Source organism: Apium graveolens, chromosome 3 (assembly GCF_009905375.1).
Source record: "Apium graveolens cultivar Ventura chromosome 3, ASM990537v1, whole genome shotgun sequence".
NCBI lineage: Eukaryota > Viridiplantae > Streptophyta > Magnoliopsida > Apiales > Apiaceae > Apium > Apium graveolens.
The window spans coordinates 10,856,452-10,881,418 of NC_133649.1; the positions used below are offsets into that span (position 1 = coordinate 10,856,452).

A 24,967-nucleotide genomic window follows, 5' to 3' on the forward strand; every position below is an offset into this window, starting at 1 on the left:
CGGCGATCGGGCTCGAGAGATCGGCCCCGAATTTCTCCAACTCAATGTTCATTGTTTCCCGGCTTCCGCTAACTTCGGACTCTGCCCGCTTCCTCTTCCCGGTTCCGTCCGGTCCTTCATATTCCTGATCCTTCTCAAGGTCTTCGAGCATTACGATTCAGGCGATTTTCTGATCGCCCCTCATTTCTCCTACCCCTTTTTCAGGGGGGAACTTGAGTTTAATGTGGGGTATAGACTCCACTGCTTCAAATGTTGATAAGAAGGGCCTGCCAAATATTGCATTGTACGGGCTTTCGATCTGAACTACATAGAACTTCACCAGCTTTTCGACGGTATACGGCAACTTGCCTAGGAGGACCGGTAGAGTAATCGTTCATTCGAACTGAATGGGATGCCCTCCGATGGCATAAAGGGGAGCCTCGTTGCAGGGCTCTAGTTGCTCTCCATCCAAGTTCATCTTGCAGTAGGTTTTGTGGAATAGTATATTGGCCGAGCTGCCTGTATCCACCATCACTTTCCATATCTTATTTTTCCTGATGATGGGATTGATGATTAGAGGGTCCTCGTGCGGGTGAATGACATCCTCGTAATCTTCAGTGCTGAAGGTCATGGGCATGTGGGGCTTTGCCTGTCCGAATTGATACAGATTGTACACTTGTCGGGCATACTTCTTCTTTGCTATCTTCCTATCCTTATCCAGGATGTTTCCCCAGATATAGTTTTTACTTCGCCCCTTATCATGTCCCTTCGCTCTGGCTCATCGGCCTCTACCTCCTCCTCTTGGTTCTCCTTCGGCCCCAACCTATCTCTCAGATCTCGGATGAACCGATTAAGCTCGCCGTCTTTGATCATGCGCTCAATGAGCTTTTTGAGGTGATAGCTCTCATCGGTGTTATGCCCCTTGTCCCTGTGATAGTCGCAGTATTTATCAGGGTTCTTCTTGTGGTTTGGGACCTTCATTTTGGCGGGGCACACAAATCCGGGTTTACCCTTGATCTCATGGAGAATCTTGGAGATCGGCGCATTCAAAGGGGTGAATACGGCTGAATCTCTATCTCGTCGCCGTTCGGCCCCATGATCCGTTTCTTTCCTTCCTTCTTTCCTGCTATCCCTTCGGTCAGAGCCTGATCTTGAGCCTTTATATCTGTCGGCTCGCTTTGATCGGTCGTCTCTTCTTGAATCTTTATACCCCTCAATATTTTCCATCTTTCGGTGAATATTCTCGCCTCTTACATATAAATCATTCAGGGATTTCGGGGGAAAATCGTAAAGAGATGAGCGAAGTTTTTTACCTTTATAGGGGTCCAACCCCGCCGTTAGGAAGCCCATTACTTTGATTTTGTCCAGGTTAGTGACCATCCCCGCTTCTTCCTTGAATCGAGCGAGATAATCCCCCAGCTCTTCATTCGCCCTCTGTCTGCAGTGGACCAGGGCTTCAGTATCCTTCGCCTTTCGGCATAGGTGCGAGTAATACTTCAAAAACTTCATCTTCAACTGCTCGTAGGACCCAATGGACCGAGGTTTTAGGGACTTGTACCACATCGACGCAAACCCTTTGAGATAAGTCTTGAACATTTTGCACAACATAATATAATTGTGGCCCATCCCAACCATTAGGAGTTCATATTTTTCACAGTGGTCCTCGGGGTCTCCTTTCCCATTGAACTCGCTCATATTAGGGAATTGTCTCTCTTCGCCCGGGGGGTCGGTATTGCTCGATTTCTTGTGTTACGACCGGTTCTCGATCGGGCCTTCTATCACCGAACAGGGCCTTCTCTAGGCGGTTGAGCCTGAGGCGGGATCCATCGGGCTCTTCATCCGAATCAGAAGAAAAGGGTTGTTTGGTCCTTTTCCTTCGAGGATGCGAATCAGAGTTAGACTCATCTTCTTCGTCATACACCCTACATTCCCTTCTATCCTTATTCGTTCTGTCGGGCTCGTCGGCCCGCATCGCTTCCCGCAAAGTTCGTTATTGCAATTCAGTTTCCTCTCTTTGCAGCTGCAGGGCCTTCATCCGGAGCGCACCAACTTCTCTTTTCTTTGCTCGCGCTTCTGCTGCCTTGTCGACTTGATCAACTTTGGCCTTGCCCTTCTCCGCGGCCTTTTCTGCCCGGATCTTTAGGAGTAAGGCTTCTTCCTCAGGAGTTAGCGTAACAACCCCGTCCTCGTCCACTAGGGAGGATGGTTGCCCTTTATCAGTAAAACCAGGCGGCGGTGAATGTTCATGAATTCTTTCTGTCATGTTCTCGTTCTCAGCTTGTGACTCTCGTATTCCCACAGACGGCGCCAAATGTTACACCCAGATTCCTTCGGGAGTTTGAACAGGCTTCGGTTGCCTTGAAGGTTGCTTCGGCCCAGTAGCTTAACCGCATATTAGGCTTTCGTTCGGTAGGCACCATTGGGCTTATAACCAACGATCACTATTGCTGCTTTGATAATGACTTGATGAATGCACTTGTCTTGATGTGGACAGTCACCTGATAACTTCTCCGAGTAAAGGTTAGAATGTATAGGTTCGTCGAAAAAATATTCTTAAACTATTGTGATATACTTGAATTAAAGACCCCGACATTATTTTTTCTTAGAAAAATAATTGTTAAATACTGTTTTTCATAAATCTAAAATCGTAAAATCACCTTAAGGAAATGATAAACGGTATAATTATCAAAGGCTCCTCCTCTCATTAATCTTTAAACAACCTAATGAACTCTTATGTTTTTCAAAACTCAGTCCATGTGCGCACACTTTTAATAGCCCAAATATTTTATGAGCCTAACCCTTTTTGAAGTTAGCCCAATGTTACAAACATACCTATTGTCTGTATAAAGTTCATAGACACCCTAACTCACCTACTATTTCATACACACACATCTATTTATTACTATCATATAAAAGACGAAACATTCAAAGTTTTGGTACGATATATTACATGTTTTTTGGTACACGCTGAATTTACTGAATTATCCTTATTTTACTTAAAATTTTATTAGCCTTAGAAATCGAATTATAATAAAAAAAGAAATAAAAATTGTTTCAATTATAACACGTTACCTTTTTTATTTTTCTAAATTAAAATAATTTCTTTAAATATCACACCCTTAGTAATCAAATTATAATAGAAAAATAAATAAAAGTCGTTAACAACTATAAAACGTTACATTTTTATTTCTCTCAATTAAAACAACTTCTCTAAATATCATAGACAAGATTATTTAATAAAATTTACTATTATATAAAAGACGAAACATTGAAAATTTTGGTACAGTACGGTACCTGTTTTTTGGTACACGCTGAATTTACTGAATTATCCTTATTTTACTTAAAAGTTTTATTAGCCTTAGAGATCGAATTATAATAGAAAAAGAAATAAAAATTATTTTCAATTATAACACATTACCTTTTTTATTTTTCTAAATTAAAACAATTTCTTTAAATATCACACCCTTAGTAATCGAATTATAATAGAAAAAGAAATAAAAGTCGTTACCAACTATAAAACGTTACCTTATTATTTCTCTCAATTAAAACAACTTCTCTAAATATCCCAGACAAGTTTATTTAATAAAATATAATAGTAATAATAATAATAATATTATAACCACCAATGACTAATAAATTACCTCTTTCAACTAGTTAATTGTTTATTTTATTTAATTATTATTTTACTTAAAGACTTTGTTAAGTTTCTTGACTTTGACAATCAATAAATTCTTAACTACTTTATAAAAATAACTTAGCATCATCATCCCTATTTCTCTCGATAACAATAACAATCTAATCTTATAATGCAAAACCCTCTCTTCTTGTAAAAGTCATTCCAACCAGTTCTATCACAGATATATTTTTTATGGGGTCCACGTTAAAAAATATTTGTTTTATATAATTTTTAGTGTTAATGTAAAGACAAATATACTTAAAATAAGTATTATCTTATAATTCAATTACATAAACAAAATAGGAAAAAAATTATTTAAATTTTGAAGTCGAATTATTTATCTATCTAAATTATTATATTAAATACGAAACTTTACGGTACTTCATGAATTACATAATTTCCATTTTTTAATTTTTTTTTAAGACGAAACATTGAAAGTTTTGGTACAGTACATGTTTTTTGGTACACGCTGAATTTACTGAATTATCCTTATTTTACTTAAAAAATTTATTAGCCTTAGGAATCGAATTATAATAGAAAAGGAAATAAAAATCGTTTTCAATTATAACACATTACCTTTTTTATTTTTCTAAAATAAAACAATTTCTTTAAATATCACACCCTTAGAAATCGAACTATATTAGAAAAATAAATAAAAATAATTATTCAATTTTATTAAATAAACTTGTTTGTGATATTTAAAGATGTTTTTTTAATTGAGAGAAATAAAAAGGTAACGTTTTATAGTTGGTAACGACTTTTATTTCTTTTTCTATTATAATTCGATTACTAAGGGTGTGATATTTTAATTGTTTTAATTTAGAAAAATAAAAAGGTAACGTGTTATAATTGAAAATTATTTTCATTTCTTTTTCTATTATAATTCGATTTCTAAGGCTAATAAAACTTTTAAGTAAAATAAGGATAATTCAGTAAATTCAGCGTGTACAAAAACAGGTTCTGTACCAAAACTTTCAATGTTTCGTCTTAAAAAAATTAAAAAAATGGAAATTATGTAATTGAAGGAAGTAACGTAAAGTTTCGTATTTAATATAATAATATAGACAGATAAATAATTCGACTTCAAAAATCAAATAATTTTTTTTCCTGTTTTGTTTATATAATTGAATTGTAAGATGATACTTACATTAAGTATATTTGTCTTTACATTAATACTAAAGATTATATAAAACAAATATTTTTTAATGTGTACCCCGTAAAAAATATATCTGCGACAGCTAACGGTTAGAGCTGCAGATGATTTTGACTTTTGGATTGTTTCAAGAAGAAAAAGGGTTTTGCATTATGAGATGAGATTGTTATTGTTGTCGAGTAATAGGGCTGGTGATGCTAAGTTATTTTGGTAAAGCAGTTAAGAATTTATTGATTGTTAAAGTCAAGGAGCTTAACAAAGTATTTAAGTACAATAATAATTAAATAAAATAAACCATTAAGTAGTTGAAAAAGGTAATTTATTAGTTATTGGTGGTTATAATATTATTATTCTATTTAATTAAATAAACTTATCAATGATATTTAGAGAAGTTGTTTTAATTGAGAGAAAAACAAATAGAATAATAATTTTTTTATCGTAGGTAACCCGTAGCTACTATCCTTCGGTAGCTAACTCTGACTCAGTAGGCATAATCATAAATTCTCCTCCCGTGGGATTCGAACCTGTGACCAAGAGGATAGTTATCCTCTTTTTAACCAGCTGATCCAACCCTTGCGGGCCAATAATAACTAATAAATTACCTTTTTCAACTACTTAATTGTTTATTTTATTTAATTATTATTTTACTTAAAAACTTTGTTAAGCTCCTTGACTTTAACAATTAATAAACTCTTAACTGCTTTACAAAAATAACTTAGCATCATCATCCCTATTCCTTGACAACAATAACAATCTCATCTCATAATGTAAAACCCTCTCTTCTTGAATCAATGCAAAAGTCAAAATCATCTACAACTCTAACATGTCGCAGATAATTTTTTACGGGGTCCACATTAAAAAAGTATTTGTTTTATATAATTTTTAATTTTAATGTAAAGACAAATATACTAAGTAAGTATTATATTACAATTCACTTACATAAACAAAATAGGAAAAAAATATATTTGATTTTTGAAGTCGAATTATTTATCTATCTATATTATTATATTAAATATGAAATTTTACGGTACTTCCTTCAATTACATAATTTCTATTTTTTATTTTTTTAATATTTTACTCAAATGCCTTTACTTAATTAACATCCAATCAATTACCTTTATAAGTAAAATGCGTTGTTTTTTTAATTTTCACCAACTAAAACAGCTCTTTCTCTACAAATATTTTAGACAATTCTTTTTAATCTATACCTTTTTAAATAAAAAATGTTGTCTTTTCTATTTTCCTCGAATAAAAGAAATCTTTCTCTAAAAATATTATGCACAATTCTTTTAAATATATGTTGATTATCTATCTATTAATCTAACTATCTTCCATATTGTCTATATTATTATATTAAAGACGAAACAATCTAAATTTTGTTGGTAGTCGGGCTGGTCACCGTAATTATAGTATTATTTAAAATAAAATACTTTCATAAATAGAAAAATATTTATTAAAAATTATAATATGTTTAATGATTTTCGTTAAAATAAAAATAAAATGTAAAATTCACCCGGCTGGGCTAAACAAAATTTTACTATTGATCAAATTTTAAATAAAATATTAAAAAAAAATTACATATATTTAGTTGGATTTGAAGAATCGGGCTAAAATAAAATAATAAATAATATTGATCCCACTAAAAATATTATATTATTGGACCAGACCTTAACAAGAATAAAAATTTGAAAGGAAATTTGTGGGTTCGATATAATATCATCAAACTAAAACAAAATGATACATATTATCCATTCGGTCTAAAATAAAATAAAAATCACCCTGGGCTAAAAAAAAATATAAAAAAATAGTAAATATAATTATCTGGATTTAGTTAATATAACGGGACTCAAACTAATATAAATTTTTTGCCTTTGATACATAAAATTTTAACATGGATTCGGGTTTTAACTTATTAAACAAACATAAATCTGAATATAGTTAGTTGGATTTGATCGGTGAACAGAGTAATGACAGTTCGTATACTATTGATCTCACCTAAAATTTATCTTTTAATTAAATATAATAATCTTTCGTAAACGCGCTTATAACTATCAATAAAAATATAAATTTAAATCATTAAATTATTTGTAAAACTGTAATGTCACTAACTTATACAACCATGTGTATATTAATAAGCATTATCAAATCATATTATTAAAATTTCAAATAAATAAGTTTCATAACTTAAAATTTTTACTTCAAATTAAATTCGAAACAATTATATAATATTAAAAATAATTCGTGCATCGCACGAGTTTTAGGCTAGTACTATATTATTATAAGCAAAACATATGATAATTTGGTTGGTTCACACCTTCCTAAAAAGTGTGTTAACACCTTTCAAAATAAAGTTTAAACAATTATAATTTAATTAAAAAATATTATCCAACTTAATTTCTAATTACACTCGACTTCTATTTTACCTTTTTTATAGGAACCAAACACTTTCAAGATTAATTTTGATAATTCAGATTATAATATAATAAAATAATTAATAAATCAAGAAAAAAATAAAAAATCAATAATCAGAAAACAATACCAAATCATTCAAATCTATACTATACTATTATAAGTAAAACATATGATAATTTGGTTCGTTGGTTCACACCTTCCTAAAAGGCCTGTTAACAACTTCCAAAATAAAGTTTAAACAATTATAATTTAATTAAAAAATATTATACAACTTAATTTTTAATTACACTCGACTTCTATTTTACCTTTTTTATAGGAACCAAACAGTTTTAAGATTAATTTTGATAATTCAGATTATAATATAACAAAATAATTAATAAATTAAGAAAAAAATAAAAAATCAATATTCAGAAAAACAATACCAAATCATTCAAATCTATACTATTATAAGTAAAACATATGATAATTTGGTTGGTTGGTTGATTCACACCATCCTAAAAAGTCTGTTAACACCTTCCAAAATAAAGTTTAAATAATTATAATTTAATTAAAAAATATTATACAACTTAATTTCTAATTACACTCAACTTCTATTTTACCTTTTTTATAGAAACCAAACACTTTCAAGATTAATTTTGATAATTCAGATTATAATATAATAAAATAATTAATAAATCAAGAAAAAAATAAAAAATCAATATTCAGAAAACAATACCAAATCATTCAAATACACCACTCCTATTCGCTGCATCCGCACAGTAAAGCGGAGGCCGTAGTAGAAAGACTTATTAAGATTTTAACTGTTTAAATTTTGAATCCTTTAATAATATAATACATACAAAATAAAATGTAAATATTTTAACTTCATTAATCTCAATAATACATATTTATTATTTTTCTTAAATTATTTTGATATAAAATAATAAAATTACAAATGTTATAATCAGTTCATGCATCGCACGAGTTATAGGTTAATATATATATAGATATGTAGGTATAAATATTTTATGAATATATTGATGTCACAGTACCTTACCATAAGAATGCAATCAAACTTATCTGAAAGTACTTCTAATTAATTTAACCGGAAAAGCTTACACTTTTCATAAGGCTCGTAAATGGCGACATCAAACCTATTAGAATAGCGAAAATGGTGCATGTACTGATTTCTGTCTGCCTAATCTCTTATGGCAAGTAATTTTTTGTCTTTGAACCGCTATATATTATTTCTGCTTGTTTGGGGTTAAGTATGAGACTGAAACTGGGCAACTTATGTTTTTCTTCAAAAGTACAAGTTTCAACTGAAAAATTCATCCTATCTGCTTGTTGGACCAAGACAAGACGGCCCAAAGAAATCATAGTTAGAATAATTATAAAACATTATGTAAAGCCCAAGAAGGCCCAATTTGTAAGATAAAGCTCATTTGGGACTCGATATAAATAAAGGACAACAACCTCATTGAAAGGGGTTGACAAATTAAGCAAATAAATCATCTCCTAAAATTATAGTCTAATAATAATATTGTTAGTACATCATTTGGCGCTAGAAGGAGCTTTGCTTTAACAGATCCAACCAGAAAATGATTGTAGAAGAGATTGATCCGGGAACAGCCGGACCAACGCAAGTGAAAGAATTGACGGCAGAACCTGCCGCCGATGCCTCGACCATCGATGGCTGTGAGCCTCCGAAACAGTCGGCATTAAAGCCAAAATGTTTGTTTCCTCCACCTGAGAGCCTTCCTGAGGATCAACCGGAAAGCTGGAAAAATACACGTCAAAGAGACAAAAAGAGAAAATCCGTGTCAGATCAACGTTTTAGAATACAAACCTCCAGAGGCAAAAAAGTTCTTTCAAGCGACATGCGACTGCATTTAGAAAAGAAAGAAAAGCTAAGAGTTCAAAACCAAGAAAATCTGGAAGAACCGGAAGAACCATGTGATTCAGATGAAGAGCTAGAGTTACTGGAGCGCGAGACTCGGAGGCTGCAGGCCAAACTCGAGCGAAAGCGCAAAATTCACCGTCTTAGACGGGAGCTCCAACAAACAACGATACAGAGTAAGGAGCATGATGAAGAATTTTATGATGATGACGATGATGCAGAGTATGAATACGAGCCATCGGCAGAGTCGGCCTACTCACAACCTCGTGAGCGTCGACAGCGGATAGTGTCATCCGCCGAGGTTTCACGCCAAACTGAGTCCACGGAGTCTATATCACATGAAGAATTTGCTAAAATGCAAGAAGAAATCGCTCAAATGCGTAACATCATGAGGAATCAATCGGGATTCGAAGCTGTCTCTGAAAGCCCCTTATCCCTCCTCCTCGAGAAAGCACGTATCGACAGATCATTAAAAACCCCATCCCCCGATCACTTCGACGGATCCTCAGTCCCGTTGGCATTTCTCAACACATTTGACGGACGAATGGCTTTCTTCGGCCACTCTGAAATCGCCCGTTGTCAGTTTTTTCCTACATGCCTTCAAGGCACAACACTCCGATGGTATAGCAATTTGCCACCTCGATCCATTGATTCATGGGCAACCTTAAAAAGCAAATTTCAAGCCCGGTTCTCCAGTAATTACAAAGGCATTAAGGTCACAACATCTTTGATGACAATGCATCAACGTTTAGGTGAGAGCCTTCGCAGCTTTCTAACCCGATTTAGGGAAGAGATCGCCGAGATTCCAGATTTAATTGAACAAATGGCCGTCAACTTCTTAACGGAAGGCATCGATAAGTCACGACATGGTTTACTCCTAGAAGAAATTTTTGAAAAAAGGCCAAAAACTCTCCAAGCAGCATTCCAAATTATTGAACATCGTATGATGCTACAAGAAGCAGTTAGTTGCATTCAGTCACCACGACGCTCTTCAAGGCACGAACGCCGTCGTAGTTATAGCCCGCGATCCCCCGCGCGAGAAAGACGCCGTGAGCGTCGTCGATCACCTCCACCGCGTATGGATGATCAATTTCCGAGGGATAGAAGGGAAAGGGACTGGCAGCCCCACACTCGACCAGAAAAAGAATTCACCAAATTGAACACAGAGAAAACAACAATTCTGGCAGTTCTAAAAACAGAACCAGACTACAGACCACCGAGGCCCATGAAAGCCGGGAGAACCCCCAGTTCCAGATATTGTGAGTATCATGAAGATACCGGTCATACCACAGAACAATGCTTTCAACTTAGCAACCGCATAGAAGGAAAGATTCGTCGAGGACAGTTGGTATATTACGTACAACAAGAGGACAATCTTAGACGTCATCATCGAGATCAACACGATCGGATCATCGACGTCATATTCGGCGGAGCAGCTTCTGGAGGATTCTCTCACAACTCCAGGAAAACATACGCTCGGGAAGTCTTCAATGTCAATCCTCCGACAGTTAAGCGCCCTCGCGCGAACCCGACCCTTGTCATTTCCTTCTCCGATGATGATTATCATCCGGGTCTCATCGAAGGTCATCAAGATGCTCTTGTCATCATAACACGAGTAGGAAATAATACTGTGAAAAAGATGCTCATCGACAACGGAAGTTCTGTCGATGTCCTCTACCATCACGCCTTTTCGCGAATGGACATCGGGGATCGACGGCTCGAAAACTCTCGAACGCCGTTGTACGGATTTACTGGAAATGAGGTCCATGTGGTAGGAACCATTGATATGCCAGTTCTCTTTGGCTCACCACCTTATCAGGTTTAGAAAGTCGTTAAGTTTCATGGAGAAGTTGATTAACAAAGTTCTAGCTAATGTCATGAGATACTTTCCACTTAAACCGAGGTTTCGATGAGACCCGGATGATAATCATCATCGGAGAAGGAAATGACAGGGGTCGGGTTCGCGCGAGGGCGCTTAACTGTCGGAGGATTGACATTGAAGACTTCTCCATTAGCTAGAACTTTGTTAATCAAGATGCTCTTGTCATCATAACCCGAGTAGGAAATAATACTGTGAAAAAGATGCTCGTCGACAACGGAAGTTCTGTCGATGTCCTCTACCATCACGCCTTTTCGCGAATGGACATCGGGGATCGACGGCTCGAAAACTCTCGAACGTCGTTGTACGGATTTACTGGAAATGAGGTCCATGTGGTAGGAACCATTGATATGCCAGTTCTCTTTGGCTCACCACCTTATCAGGTTTAGAAAGTCGTTAAGTTTCATGTGATCAGTGCTTCTTCTAGCTTTAATGCCATTTTGGGCTGCACTACTATCACAGCCCTAAAGGCAATTGTTGGGTATATCCAGCATCTTGCCTATTCGAAACGTGGCGCTGGCTGTTCCCTTTAAGGGAATAAAGTAGCACCTCACTAACACTCCGGAGTTTTGGTGCAAGTGGTAAGCGCTGAGGTCCTAAGAAGTGGTATCAGAGCAGGTCACGTGTTCGAGTCCCAACGTAAGGCATTTGCTTGGTGGCAATATGCTGGGGGGGGGATTGTTGGGTATATCCAGCATCTTGCCTATTCGAAACGTGGCGCTGGCTGTTCCCTTTAAGGGAATAAAGTAGCACCTCACTAACACTCCGGAGTTTTGGTGCAAGTGGTAAGCGCTGAGGTCCTAAGAGCAATAACTTCAATCTCCCATTTGAAGATGAAATTTCCCACGGACTTCGGGGTCGGAGAAATGATAGGAGATCAAACGACCGCGATACAATGTTACCTGACAACAGTTTCCCCAAGGAAAAAAGGGGAAGAAGATCTAGAAGTCAACCAGGTACTCGAGATTGATCCCCGCAACTCAATTGAATCTACAAACCAGAATTCATGTTTCCCTGCAGAAGAAACAGAAGAGATCGAAGTGGTCGTTGGCAACCCATCAAAGACAACCAAGGTGGGAAAAGGACTCACTGAACATTTGAAACGAGATATCATTGCCCTTGTTAGAGAATTCGCTGATATTTTCGCCTGGGACCCGAAGGATATGCCAGGAATCCCCGAGGTTGTCGCACGCCACTCTCTCCATATCAACAAAAACGTCGTTCCAATACGACAGAAGCGTCGAATATTCTCCCATGAAAAAAGGGCAGCTATCGAGCAAGAAATTGACCGACTCCTCGAAGCTAAATTCATCGAGCCTGTTCAGTTCCCCACATGGATCTCCAATGTCGTTTTAGTCAAGAAACACAATGGAAAATGGCGAATGTGTGTCGATTATTCGGACATTAACAAAGCATGCCGCAAAGACTTCTACCCACTTTCAAACATCGATCAGTTGATCGACTCTACAGCAGGAAATGAACTCCTCTCTTTTATGGACGCGTTTTCAGGGTACAGCCAGATAAAAATGGATTCTCGTGATTGGGAAAAAATGGCATTCATTACTCATAGAGGAGTCTTCGGGTATCGAGTCATGCCTTTTGGAATGATTAATGCTGGCGCAACCTTCCAGCAGATGATGGACACAATCTTTGGCTCGCAAATAGGAAAAAATATGTTAATCTATGTCGACGACATGATAACCAAGTCCAAGCTCGCCGCTAACCACTCGCTTGACCTTCGTGAGACTTTTGAAAATGCCCGGAAACATAACTTGCGTCTCAACCCTAACAAATGCTCATTCGGGCTTACGTCCGGCAAGTTCTTGGGATTTCTGATCACACAGCGAGGCATCAAGGCCGACCCCGCGCAGACAAAAGCCATCCTAGAAATGGAGGAACCAAAATCCATCAAAGACTTGCAAAAGCTAATAGGTGCATAGCAGCACTTCGAAGATTTATCCCCCAATCGTCCAAAAGATGTCTTCCTTTCTTCGCCACCATAAAAAAGGCTTCAAGGTAAACACCATTCGAATGAAACGACGAGTGCAAATCCAGCTTCTCAGAACTCAAAACATTTTTAACAAACCCTCACATTCTCATTAGGCCAATCCCAGGCGAAGCTCTTCGCATTTATTTTTCGGCATCCGATGAAACAGTTGCAGCCGTCCTGGTTCGACTCGATGAAGGAAGGGAAGTCCCCGTGTACTACATTAGTCACTCCCTGCGAGATGCAGAAACTCGATACCCTCAGGTCGAAAAGCTCGTGTATGTCTTGGTCATTGCAAGCAGAAAGCTTCGGCATTATTTCCAAGCAAGAGAAATACATGTGTTGACAAATGCTCCACTCAAAAGAATCTTGCACAAACCTGATATGACAGGAAGACTCGCCGCATGGACCATCGAATTAAGTCAATTCTACATCGAATATAAACCACGAACAGCTGTAAGGGCTCAAGTCCTCTCAAATTTTGTGGCAGAATGCCAATTGAAGACCAAAGGGTCAGACCCCGAGGAAATCCAGCCAAGGCCGTGGCTATTGTTCGTTGACGGATCATCGACCTCAAGTTCTGGTGGCACAGGGATAATTCTTATCAGCCCAGAAGGATTTAAAGTCCAACAGGCCCTTAAGTTCAAATTTCAAGCAACAAATAACGTGGCCGAGTATGAGGCATTAATTGTGGGATTAAAATTAGCAACGAACCTCGAGGTAAATATCATCGACATATTTGGCGATTCCCGGCTGGTGGCTAAGCAAATAAGCGGATAGTTTAAGACCCACAACGAAAGCATGGCTAAATACATTGCAATGACACAAGAGCTGCTCAAAAAGTTCTCCTCCTGGAAACTGTCAAATGTGGATAGAACAGAAAATCAATGGGCGGATTCCCTCGCCAAGCTAGCCTCGTCCAATCTAAAATTGAACCTCGACCCAGTATATGTTGACAACCTAAAATCCCCCGCTAACGACATGGTGATGGTCCACAATATTCAAAGCAATCCCGACTGGCGAAGCCCTATCCTTGAGTATATCCTAGAAAACAAACTTCCCATGGGAAAAAGTGAAGCCCGCGCTATCATGTTTAAAGCAAGAAATTATTGCACGATCGGTTCAGTGTTATATCGACGTGCTCTAACTGAACCACTTCTCCGATGCTTAAGCCCGGAAGAGGCCGATCAAGCAATTCTCGAGGTTCACACGGGGATATGTGGCGAACATCTCGGGGGAAAGAGCCTAGCTCTTAAAATCATGAGACAGGGGATGTATTGGCCCACACTCCGAAAAGATTATGAGGATTACATGCGCAAATGTCAGGCATCCCAGCGACATGGGAACGTGAGTCATCGACCCACAACGGAGCTCAACTCGATTCTTGCTCTTTGCCCTTTTAATCAATGGGGAGTCGATATCGTGGGACCTTTTCCCAAGTCTAAAGGTCAGTGCCAATACATCGTGGTTGCAGTCGACTACGCGACGAAATGGGTCGAGGCAAAACCTCTCTCAAAGTTCAGAGAAAAAGAAATGATTGAATTTTTTATGGAATATGTGGTATTTCGATTTGGAATTCCAAGGATTTTAGTTTCAGATAACGGGACGCAATTTGTTGGCACACAATTCGAGAAAGTTTTAAGCGACTTGAAAATCCAGCACATCAAAGCGTCAGTTGCATACCCACAGGCCAATGGCCTTGCAGAAGTAACAAACAGAACCATCTTACAAGGGTTAAAGAAAAGGATTGAAGAAATTCCTCGATGTTGGGTTGATGAGCTCCCTAATGTGCTGTGGTCCTATAGAACAACTCTTCGAAGTGCAACATGAGAAACTCCTTTCCGCCTCGTATACGGTGTCGACGTCGTTTTGCCCGTCGAGGTCAGCCTGATTTCCCCTAAGATCAAGGTCTTTGATCTTTTTCTCACAGCGGAAGGATTACGTTTTCACAATGACTTACTTGAATAAACAAGAGAGGAATCTAGACTTCACATGATAGCTCAGCAAGAGAAGATGGCAAGGTACTTCAACATGAAAGTTAAGAATAGACGATTTGAAGTGGGAGACCTCGTCCTTCGAGACTCCGCCGCATCACAGCCAATAATCTCAGGAAAATTTAAACCAACATGGGAAGGCCCATACAAGGTATCGAAGGTCGTCAGTGCAGGAACCTACGAGTTCTCGTACCTCGATGGTCAACCAGTTAAGAATGCCTGGAATGGAATCCACATCAAGAAATTCTACCAATGATTAATTCTCTATATAATGATTAAAAATTCGAGGTCGCAGGGCCTTACCAAAAACCAACCCTCGATGCATTGAGGGTCGTTATGAGATCCCCATCGAGGGAATTTAAGTTATGAAAGCTATAAGTTATTTGGCGAAAATATCACGGTTCATTCCCTGTTTAAAAAAAAAACTAAAGGCAATATAGCCAAGTGAAATACAAGCGGCCCGAATACTAATTATAAATTCCCATAAAGAATATCTGATTAAGCATATAATTAAACAACATAAAAATATCTAAGGCCGAAAAGACCTCATTCAGAATACAGCGAACATCGTAGCATCAATTACGAAACATTGTCTTAAAATAACAGAGACTTAAAATCCAAATTCATACATCATTTCACGGGGCATTCCCCGCCTTCAAGACTTCTTAGTTGGATCATCGCGCTGCGAGGCAGCGAGGTCGACAATATAGTCTTCGAAGGAATGGCCCGTGGTATCGTACCCCGCCCCTTGCATCCTGGCAAAATAACGCCCATAGCCGTCTCCAAGAGCGTTCGCGATATCCTCGATGTCTTTCTCCACTTCCGCCTTTAAGCTGGTATTCTCCCCAATAATCAAACGGTAAGAAGAATCCATCCCCTCAACATGACGCTCCAAACCCTCGCACTTTCCCTTCAACTCATCTCGCTCCTTCTCTACTTCAGAAAGCCTCCTCTCGAGCTCCGAGACTGTGGCATTCAACGATTGCTTCTCAACTTCCATCTCACCCACCTTCTTCGACAACGCGGTATTATCCGTCGTCAAATCTGACGATCTTTTTTTCAATTCTGAATAACCTGCCATAAGTTTTTTCCTCTCAACCCTGAGAGAACTCACCTCCGCCTCCAATCTCTTACAAGCCGCATCATTACCGTCAGTGCGAAATTCTTCCACAATATGCATAAAATCTGCGAGGAACTGTCACAAACCACAAATCAAAGTAAAAAATATAATAATAGAAGAGAAGAAAAAATACGTAAATATATATACACGAAAATAAAATTCATACCCTCCCGGCTCGACTTTTGCATCTGTCGACAAGATCATCCCGACGCCGGCCATCGAAGGCAATCGAGTCTTGGGGAAGATGAAACAGATTGAAAGCCCTTAACGGTACTGTTGTCCCTCTGGTCCAGCGCTCGTGGGGTTGAATCTCGACCCTCGTTGGTTCCTTCTTCGATCGAGGCTCACCTGAGTTAGACGTAAAAACCCTACTGTTGACCAAAGTAAGGGTCTTATTCACCCCACAGCCTCCTGCAGCCGGCTCGACAAAATCTCCTCCTCCTAAGTTACCACCATCTACCTCATGACGCCCTCTCTTCCGAGGATTTAAATCCCCTGCATCGACATCAATCGCAGCCTCCTCAGGAATCTCCTCAACTTTGTTTCCCTGCTCATCTAATAATTCAATGGACACAGAGTGCCCAGCACCAGAAGCCCCGATCCTAGAAGTACCAGCACCTGCTCCATCGACATTCTTCCTCGATGAACGCTGAATGAGGAGCATCATGGCCTTATCCATCTCCTTTCTCACCCTGTTATCCAAAATCTTTTGTAAAGAAACCCCAGCCACTAAAACAAAACAAAAAGGAAGAAAAGGGTCAGCACATAAAAGAAAAAAAAGAGAGAAAAAGAGTGGAAACAGATAATAAATGTAAAATACATATGAAAAAGTAAGTAATCTATTAAAAATCCCCTCTTACAATCATGCATTTTCAAAAAATCAGGTTCGTTTAGTTGAAGATGTGTGTACATCGACCTCAATCCATGAAACTCATTCAGATACCTCGCGTCGTACTTCTCGAGGTTATTTAAGTAATCAATGGTAAGCTGGCTCACTTTACCACACGGTTTCACAAACTCTAAATCAGGCCCCATAAAATACAACCACCTAGCGTGATATCCAGAGTTGGAAGATCGAACACTGACAATTTTAACCCTCTTATAAGGACAATCAAAATAAACTTGTCCATCGTGATACCTAACTGCATATATCGAAAAGAAGAGTTTAAAAGAAGGAGTTTTGTTTCTATCACAGCAAAGAGCGACGAACCCACTAAGTTGAGCAATGGAGTTGGGCGTCAACTGACTAACCCCACATCCAATAGCCTCGAACATCGCCAGGAAAAAAGGATGCATAGGCAACCGAAGTCCGAAGTGGAAAAATATCATCGATATCCCATGCATCCCAAACTCCGGCATCATCCACACTCGTTCATCCGCTGTCGGCACTCGATATCGATACCCATTCGCCAAATCAACATATGCCTTTATCTTGTCAATTGGAGGATCCCTAGTAATATAATGACTCAGGTAGTTTAAACTCGCCCTTCCCTCGAACTCCTCCCTACCTAATCGAAGACTATCATCAACAACCTGTCGTCTCTTCTCTAAGGTCCCGGGACTCGGGGGAGGCGAGGGAAGAGGCCCAATAGGGACATTCCCCAATAACTCGTCCTCGTTCATGAAATCGAAGGACCCACACTGCTCTAAATCTGGAATCTCTAAATTATTCAAATTTAGAAAGGACTCGTGATCACCCTCCTCGAGAGGTCGCTTACCGGGGTCTCGATCAGAAACAGTTCGGTTAAATGACGAACTAGACTGATCCATTAAGTGATTGTAATTGAATAAACTAAATCAAGAGAGGCAAGATACAAAAGAGAAAGTAGCAAAAGATAATATAGAGGGTGGAAGATGACTTACAGGCGGTTACAGCAGAGGTCGAGAGTTTAGGATGAAATAAGAGATGATCTGGCCAGCCACCTCCCCCTTTTGTTAACTGAAACGGAAGTCGAACAGCCCAGACTCCAATGTCCAAACAGTAATCCCCATAAAATAAAAACCAAAATATTTATACGTTTCAAAAAAAAAAAAGAAATAAAGTTCAAATATAACAATATGCACAACACATACGCTCCTATCTCAATACCCTTGTCTTTTTATTTTTATTTTTATTTCACTAACATTTAATCATCCCACTGTTTTATTTTGTTCTATTTTCTTTTTATCGCATTTTTCTCATTTCACTAATTCTCAGGTCCCGAAATAAAAGCGCAAATCTAAAGATAATTGCCTGAACCAGGAGGGGGACAAATGTTGGACCAAGACAAGACGGCCCAAAGGAATCATAGTTAGAATAATTATGAAACATTATGTAAAGCCCAAGAAGGCCCAATTTGTAAGATAAAACCCATTTGAGACTTGGTATAAATAAAGGACAACAACCTCATTGAAAGGGGTTGGCAAATTAAGCAAAGAGATCATCTCCTAAAATTATAGTCTAATAATAATAATATTGTTGGCACATCACTACTCGTACCATGATACCATCTTATATTATATAAGAATATATAAAAGAGATCATAGTACAAAGGAGAGAAAGACGAGAGACAACAACTGCAATGAAATGTGTTTGTATTATTATGTCTAATACAATATTACAAGGAGGCAAGAGTCTTAATATATAAAAAAGGAAAACTTGTTGGTTATTCTTGCTACAGTAACAAGTACTTAATGATGTTATCTTGATGGATTAATTATGCTTATGTTATTAAAGAACTCATTTTGAATTTAATTAAATAGTTCGTAATTAGTCTAAGGGATTTACAATTTAAATCGATTTATATTTCATCTCAATTAATATGTCTTGTTTGAAATTTTATGGTCAAATTAACCTAAATTTGACTGTAAATAAAAATTTATTCTTTCATATTTTAAAAAACTAAAAAGATACATTAATTTAGATTAAATATATTTTCTAATAACCTAATTTTTGTTAATATTTTTAATTATATAAGATATGAATTTGCAGTTAAAATTTTGTCAATTTGGCCATGTAAAATAAAAAAAACAAATAAGTTGAGACTAAATATTTTTTATTAATACACAACTATATATTATCTACCTCCCTACCATTTAGAATAACATATACATAAATTGAGTATATTTGATTTGGTTTATTTTTTATACTTTTAAAAACCACAGTTACGAATGAAAATGAAAATATTTTCCTTATTTTTAAAAAATATTCACTTCCTCCCTTTTTAACTTTTTTATTTAAAATTAATATAAGGATATATAAAAGAGATCATAGTACAAAGGAGAGAAAGATGAGAGACGGACAACTGAAATGAAATGTGTTTGTATTAATATGTCTAATACAATATTACAAGGGAAGCAAGAGTCTTAATATATAAAAAAGGAAAACTTGTTGGTTATTATTGTTACAGTAACAAGTATTTAGGCTTTGTTTGGTATTGTTGTTAAAAATTGTTGTGCTGTTGGAAAAAGTGCCGCTAAAAGAAGTGCTGTTATAAAAATCAGATGACTGTTTAGTTTTTTTTTGATATGTATATGTTTTGATGCAAAAAATTAAAAATAATGATGCTTTTGATCAAGTTTGATGGTGAAATTAACATCTGCTTCCCGCAACAGCTGAAAAGTAGTTTTTTCTAAAAGTATGGTGGGACTTGCTTTCTCTAACAATAATTTTTAGGTCAAAAATACTTTTCCGAAAAGCATCTTTTAAATTTTACCAAACAGTTTTTAACTGCTTTTTAACGAAAAAAAGCTGATGTTGCTGTCTGCAACTACAATACCAAACACATCTTAATGATGTTATCTTGATGAATTAATTATGCTTATGTTATTATGTTATTAAAGAACTCATTTTGAATTCAATTAAATAGTTCTTAATTAGTCTAAGGGATTTACAATTTAAATTGATTTATATTTCATCTCAATTAATCTGTTTTGTTTGAAATTTTATGGTCAAATTAATCTAAATTTGACCGTAAATAAAAATTTATTCTTTCATATTTTGAAAAACTTAAAAGATACATTAATTTAGATTAAATATATTTTCTAATAACATAATTTTTGTTAATATTTTTAATTATATAAGATATGAATTTGCAGTTGAAGTTTTGTCAATTTGGCGATGAAAAATAAAAAAAACAGATAAGTTGAGACTAAGTATTATTTATTAATACACAACTATATATTATCTACCTCCCTACCATTCAGAATAACATAGACATAAATTGAGTATATTTGATTTGATTTATTTTTTATACTTTTAAAAAGCACAATTATAAATGAAAATGAAAATACTTTCCTTATTTTTAGAAATTATCCACTTCCTCCCATTATAACCTTTTATTTAAAATTAACGAGGAACTAACTAGTGTGTGCATCAGTTCCGTTCATCGGCCCCCGTGCCTGCATATACAATTATGAATTATACATGTATGTATGTATAGTTCCGAGAAGACGATACGATAATGACATGATCAACTGAAGTAGCAGTGTATGTAATTAACAATCTTGTGATGGCTCGCTTAACTGAAGAACAGCTTATTAATGAGGTAATGCATCTCCATTCTCTCTATCGTCAAGGCCCTCCTACTCCAAACCCTAATCCCCCATTTCCAGACCCTAATCCCCCTTTTTCAAACCCTAATTTTACCCCCAATTTTCCAATTTTCAACCCTAATCCCAGTTCAATTCACCCAATTACCCACCCAATTCAGCCAATTTCGAACCCTAATTATACCCCCCATCGCCCCATTTTCAATTCTAACCCTTATTCGGTTTACCCAATTTCAAACCCTATTCGGAGCCCCGTTTTCAACCCTAACCCGAATAGCATTTACCAGAATAATAGTTCATCAATTCAAATTTTGAGGCCTGATTATGTTTCTAAGACCCACGTTATGAATCGTGATCATGGTTTTGTTGTACCAACTATTGCACGTCCTGATTTACATTGTTTTACGCAAATGCAAATATCGAATGAGAGTGTTTCTAGTGTGTGTTCTTATGTGCCAAGAAATGTGGAAGGTGTGAATAATGGTAATTTGAATAAAAAGCTTAGTAGACTTTCTATTGGGACGAAACCGAAAAAGAAGAAGAAAAAGAAGGGTAAAAAGGGTGTCGGTAGTACTGATGAAGCGAAGAAATGGCCTACGATATCTGAGAATGAGTGGCCTTGTAATCCGATCCCTGAACCTACTGCTGAATGGCCCGAGTTGAAGCTGAAGCCGGTAGTGGAGAGAGTACTTACGGAAGAGGAGAATGCTAGGTTGGTTGCGAGTAAGGCGCAGCAAAAGGCTTTGGATGCTGCAAGGGAAATGTTTCGGGAGAATATGGATAGTGATGAGGAGGTTGGTGATTATGTGTCGTCGGATGATGATGAAGATGATGTAAATGATGAGGATGAGTGTGAAGAGCTCAAGTTTTTCTCGAAAGTTTTTATGGAGGATAGTGAACTGAGGCGTTACTATGAGAAGAATTGTGAGAGTGGCGAGTTTAGTTGTTTGGTCTGTGTTGGTATTGGGCAGAAGGTGGGGAAGAAGTTTAAGGATTGTGTGGCGCTTGTGCAGCATTCAATCACTATAGCCAAGACGAAGAAGAGGCAAGCTCATAGAGCATTGGGGAAAGTTATTTGCAAGGTTCTTGGATGGGAAATTCAGAAGCTTCCTTCTATTAACTTGCCGAAAATTAGTGATGCAGAGGTACTTTAATTTTGTTGTCGCTTTGTCGGTATATTAATGTAATTCTGCTTCATGTTTGATATATGCTTGGAAATGCAGGGTAACAGCCCTCGTGATCCTAAGGAGGTAGTCCATGATAAGAATGACAGTGTTAGTGAAGTTTTACCTGATACTGCTGTGATCTTAACGACTGTTGGTTCTGAATTGATGATTTGTGAGGTTAGTCATGTTTATTAGATTAGGGAAATTATATGCAAAAACTGTTTATATATTTAAAATATTTCAAGTGTATTGTATTTTATGCATTCAGGATTCATTGGTGCCCTCTGATGGTAATGGAAGTGTAGATACTTTTCTGAATGATATTCCGATTACTCCAAAGAAATGAGAAATGGGTGGTGAATGATTTGGTAAGATTTGCGTTATTTTATTGTTTTTTTAAATTGTTGACCTGTTTTTGCATAATATTCTAGGAGCTCCGGTGTCATGTTATGTATTATCTGGAAGTCTTCGTGAGAAAGCTGATTACAATATGAAATGCTATATTAGTCTAGACTTTGTCTAATATGACGTGTCCAGTTCTATCCGCCTCACCACAAGGTTAAATAGGAAAATGTCCATGCAATTATAATTTTAGTCGGTAGCTGGGATACAGGACATACAATGTGAACATCTAATAGCTAATACTCCTTTGGAAGTTGCTTTTAGTATTCATAAGTTTTTTTTACTAAACAAAGTATTCATAAGTTTTACTTGCACTTAGCACCCTAAAACTTCATTAAAAAAGACTCAAGTACCAGAATTAAAAACTTCACAGTTTACACTTTACATGCCATAACTTTCAATAGCACTTATAATATGGTTAGAAGGCTATCAAAGTTGGTAAAAAAAAATCCCATAAGATCTTTTTGTGTGATTTCTGAAGTTATGGCTGCTAGCTCCAGAGACAGCACATCCTCCAACAACGCACTTTTCTTTACTTTCTTATTCTTTCTACCTTATAGATATCTTCTGGGGACTATCAATTCTAACTTCTGGTACAAAAAAATTATTGAAAGTTAAAAGTGCAAAAAATATAAGTTCCGATAAGGATGCTGAGCGTGTCATGACAACGTGCATTGCATAGTCGAAGTTCGACATTGGCATGGTGCATGCCTGTATATGTTCTCTCACCTTTGATTCCTTAAAAACTTATATCTCTCCCTTCCAGTTCTCGTGGATTGTGTTTTACGATTTAGGTACATTATACTTACTCTCCAAATCTCTAGCTGCATTATTTTGAGAACATTTTGATGATGGAAACCCCTTAATTCTGTCCTTAAATTTGCTTGCTAATTGCGCACAGCTTTGTTGAGGATTACTTTTTTCACCATTTTGCTGGTAACAAATGGGAACTTTTCCTATTGTTTTGCTCTATATAATATTCTTAGTAACAAACTCTGTGTTATAGCTGGCGCAGGAATCTTATCAAGAGGAAACAAAAAAAAATACATGTAGCTATGGTCTTGCTTGCTGGAGGAAAACGAAGAAATTCGTGATGACATTGTAGAGGGGATGAAGCTGCTAGATGGAGCTAGATGTCTACTAGAATAACTAGTCATGAATTGTATTTTAGTTACCAAATTACGAGGATCATAGACGTGAGGTGGTTTGTAACTGCTTAATTTACTGATCTGTTTAAAACACACGTTGTAACTTGTAACCACGGCTGCACTGTTATGTTCCTTAGCTGGTGAGTAGATATGTGGTCTGGTCTGTGCACAACAGAACAAGTCAGTTTAATTTTACGTTGTACATGTTATTTGCTTTGGTACGTATATAAAAAAAAATATCTAATCGCTACTGTATGCATCAGAACTTCAGTGGTACATGCAGGAACACACCTAAGATACAGTCATACAGGTCTTCAGATTTTAAGACCTGAGATAGTTAAGCTATTAGATGAGCCACCTCATTAGTCATTAGTAGATCTTGGCTTATATTTAGTACTTGTGATGGCAACTTAACATGTTAGAGCCCGGATATATGCCAAAAGGGGATCAAGATCCTTGCTACACTGCAAATAAGGCCTTGTTATAAATTTATCTTTAGATGATGCAATGTAACCCTGCTGCTATAGAGACCTTGATCACTGCAACCGCCAAAAGTTTAACATCCATCAATTAACAGTTTAAATCTGATTTGTAGGTGTCTTGCTACTACTCGGGACTTCACAACATCTTCAAGGGTTAGCTAAAATGGTTGGCTAAAATAATAATAAATAATAGTTGGCTTAAATTTTCTGAATCTGTAAGGTATTGTGCTTCAATGAGTATTGACTATAATAGTCGGTTGTATATTAAAAATAATATACTATAATTTTAAATTACATTTTTTCAATAAATCACATATAAAAATACATACATGGCAAGAAATGAGTGATGGGGGATAATAAAAAAGGGAGGACATGAGTTTGGGCTTTACTACAGATCGAGCAGGATTCTAACATATTTGGCCACGAGCTGAGGTTGGCTATCATTACAACCAAAGGTTTTGTAGGGGTGGAGGATTGAAATTTACACAGATAATGTAAAATATGTACTGTTGCTGTGCCACGCAGGATTTTTTAGACAAGGACATCTCCGGTTGGAAACTTGGAGATGCTCTTAGTCCCATCAGTCATATGAAAATTCAGAAGCCAAGTTTGCAAAACTTTAAGGGGTCTTTTGGTTCAGAAGTTCATATGGGTTTGGAATCAGGAATTGGGTTAAGCTGGGGATGATGAATGATTCATGATACTACGTGTTTGGTTCAATTCTGCAATGAATCAGTTTAATTTTAAATATAATAGATAGCTCAATTTTGATTATAATATTATGTGTAAGTAGAGATGCACAAAAAGTCTGAGCCCGAAAATCTGGCCCGGCCCGATCCGGTCAAAGCCCGGTCAAGCCCGGCCCGGTCCCGGCCCGGACTTCGGGCCTCGACGGACCCTATATTTTTAGGCAAAACCCGGCCCGGCCCGGCCCGGTTAAAAGCCCGGGCTTCGGCCCGGCCCGACCCGATTAAAAGCCCGAAAAAACCCGGTTATAATCTGATTATTCTAATATATTTTCTTATATATTTATAAATTCACATTTACTATACATATAAATAATACTTTAAACACATATATATTTACATATTTGTGATTAATAATATTATTTATATACTTCCTTGCATAAATAATGAAAGAATATATAATAAGTACACTAT

The 24,967-nt window shown here is 36.8% G+C and overlaps 2 protein-coding genes across 3 annotated transcripts; one reads left to right on the forward strand and one right to left on the reverse strand.

The window, feature by feature from the left end:
* Positions 1 to 678: 678 nt before the first annotated feature.
* On the reverse strand, positions 679 to 1,674 carry LOC141713866 (uncharacterized). The gene has a single exon (XM_074517434.1). The coding sequence runs from the start codon at positions 1,672 to 1,674 to the stop codon at positions 679 to 681; it is 996 nt and encodes a 331-aa protein (XP_074373535.1).
* Positions 1,675 to 20,401: 18,727 nt separating this feature from the next.
* LOC141711662 (uncharacterized) lies at positions 20,402 to 23,539 on the forward strand. 2 transcript variants are annotated; one of them, XM_074514270.1, is made up of 4 exons: positions 20,402 to 21,754; positions 21,833 to 21,952; positions 22,044 to 22,143; positions 23,193 to 23,539. In XM_074514270.1, exons 1-3 carry the CDS (start codon positions 20,570 to 20,572, stop codon positions 22,119 to 22,121), a joined length of 1,383 nt encoding a protein of 460 aa, XP_074370371.1. In that variant the 5' UTR covers positions 20,402 to 20,569; the 3' UTR covers positions 22,122 to 22,143; positions 23,193 to 23,539. The 2 variants fall into 2 exon arrangements, with proteins under 2 accessions (XP_074370371.1, XP_074370370.1); XM_074514269.1 differs by having other exon boundaries at positions 20,403 to 21,754; positions 23,184 to 23,539.
* The last annotated feature ends 1,428 nt before the right edge of the window (positions 23,540 to 24,967 follow it).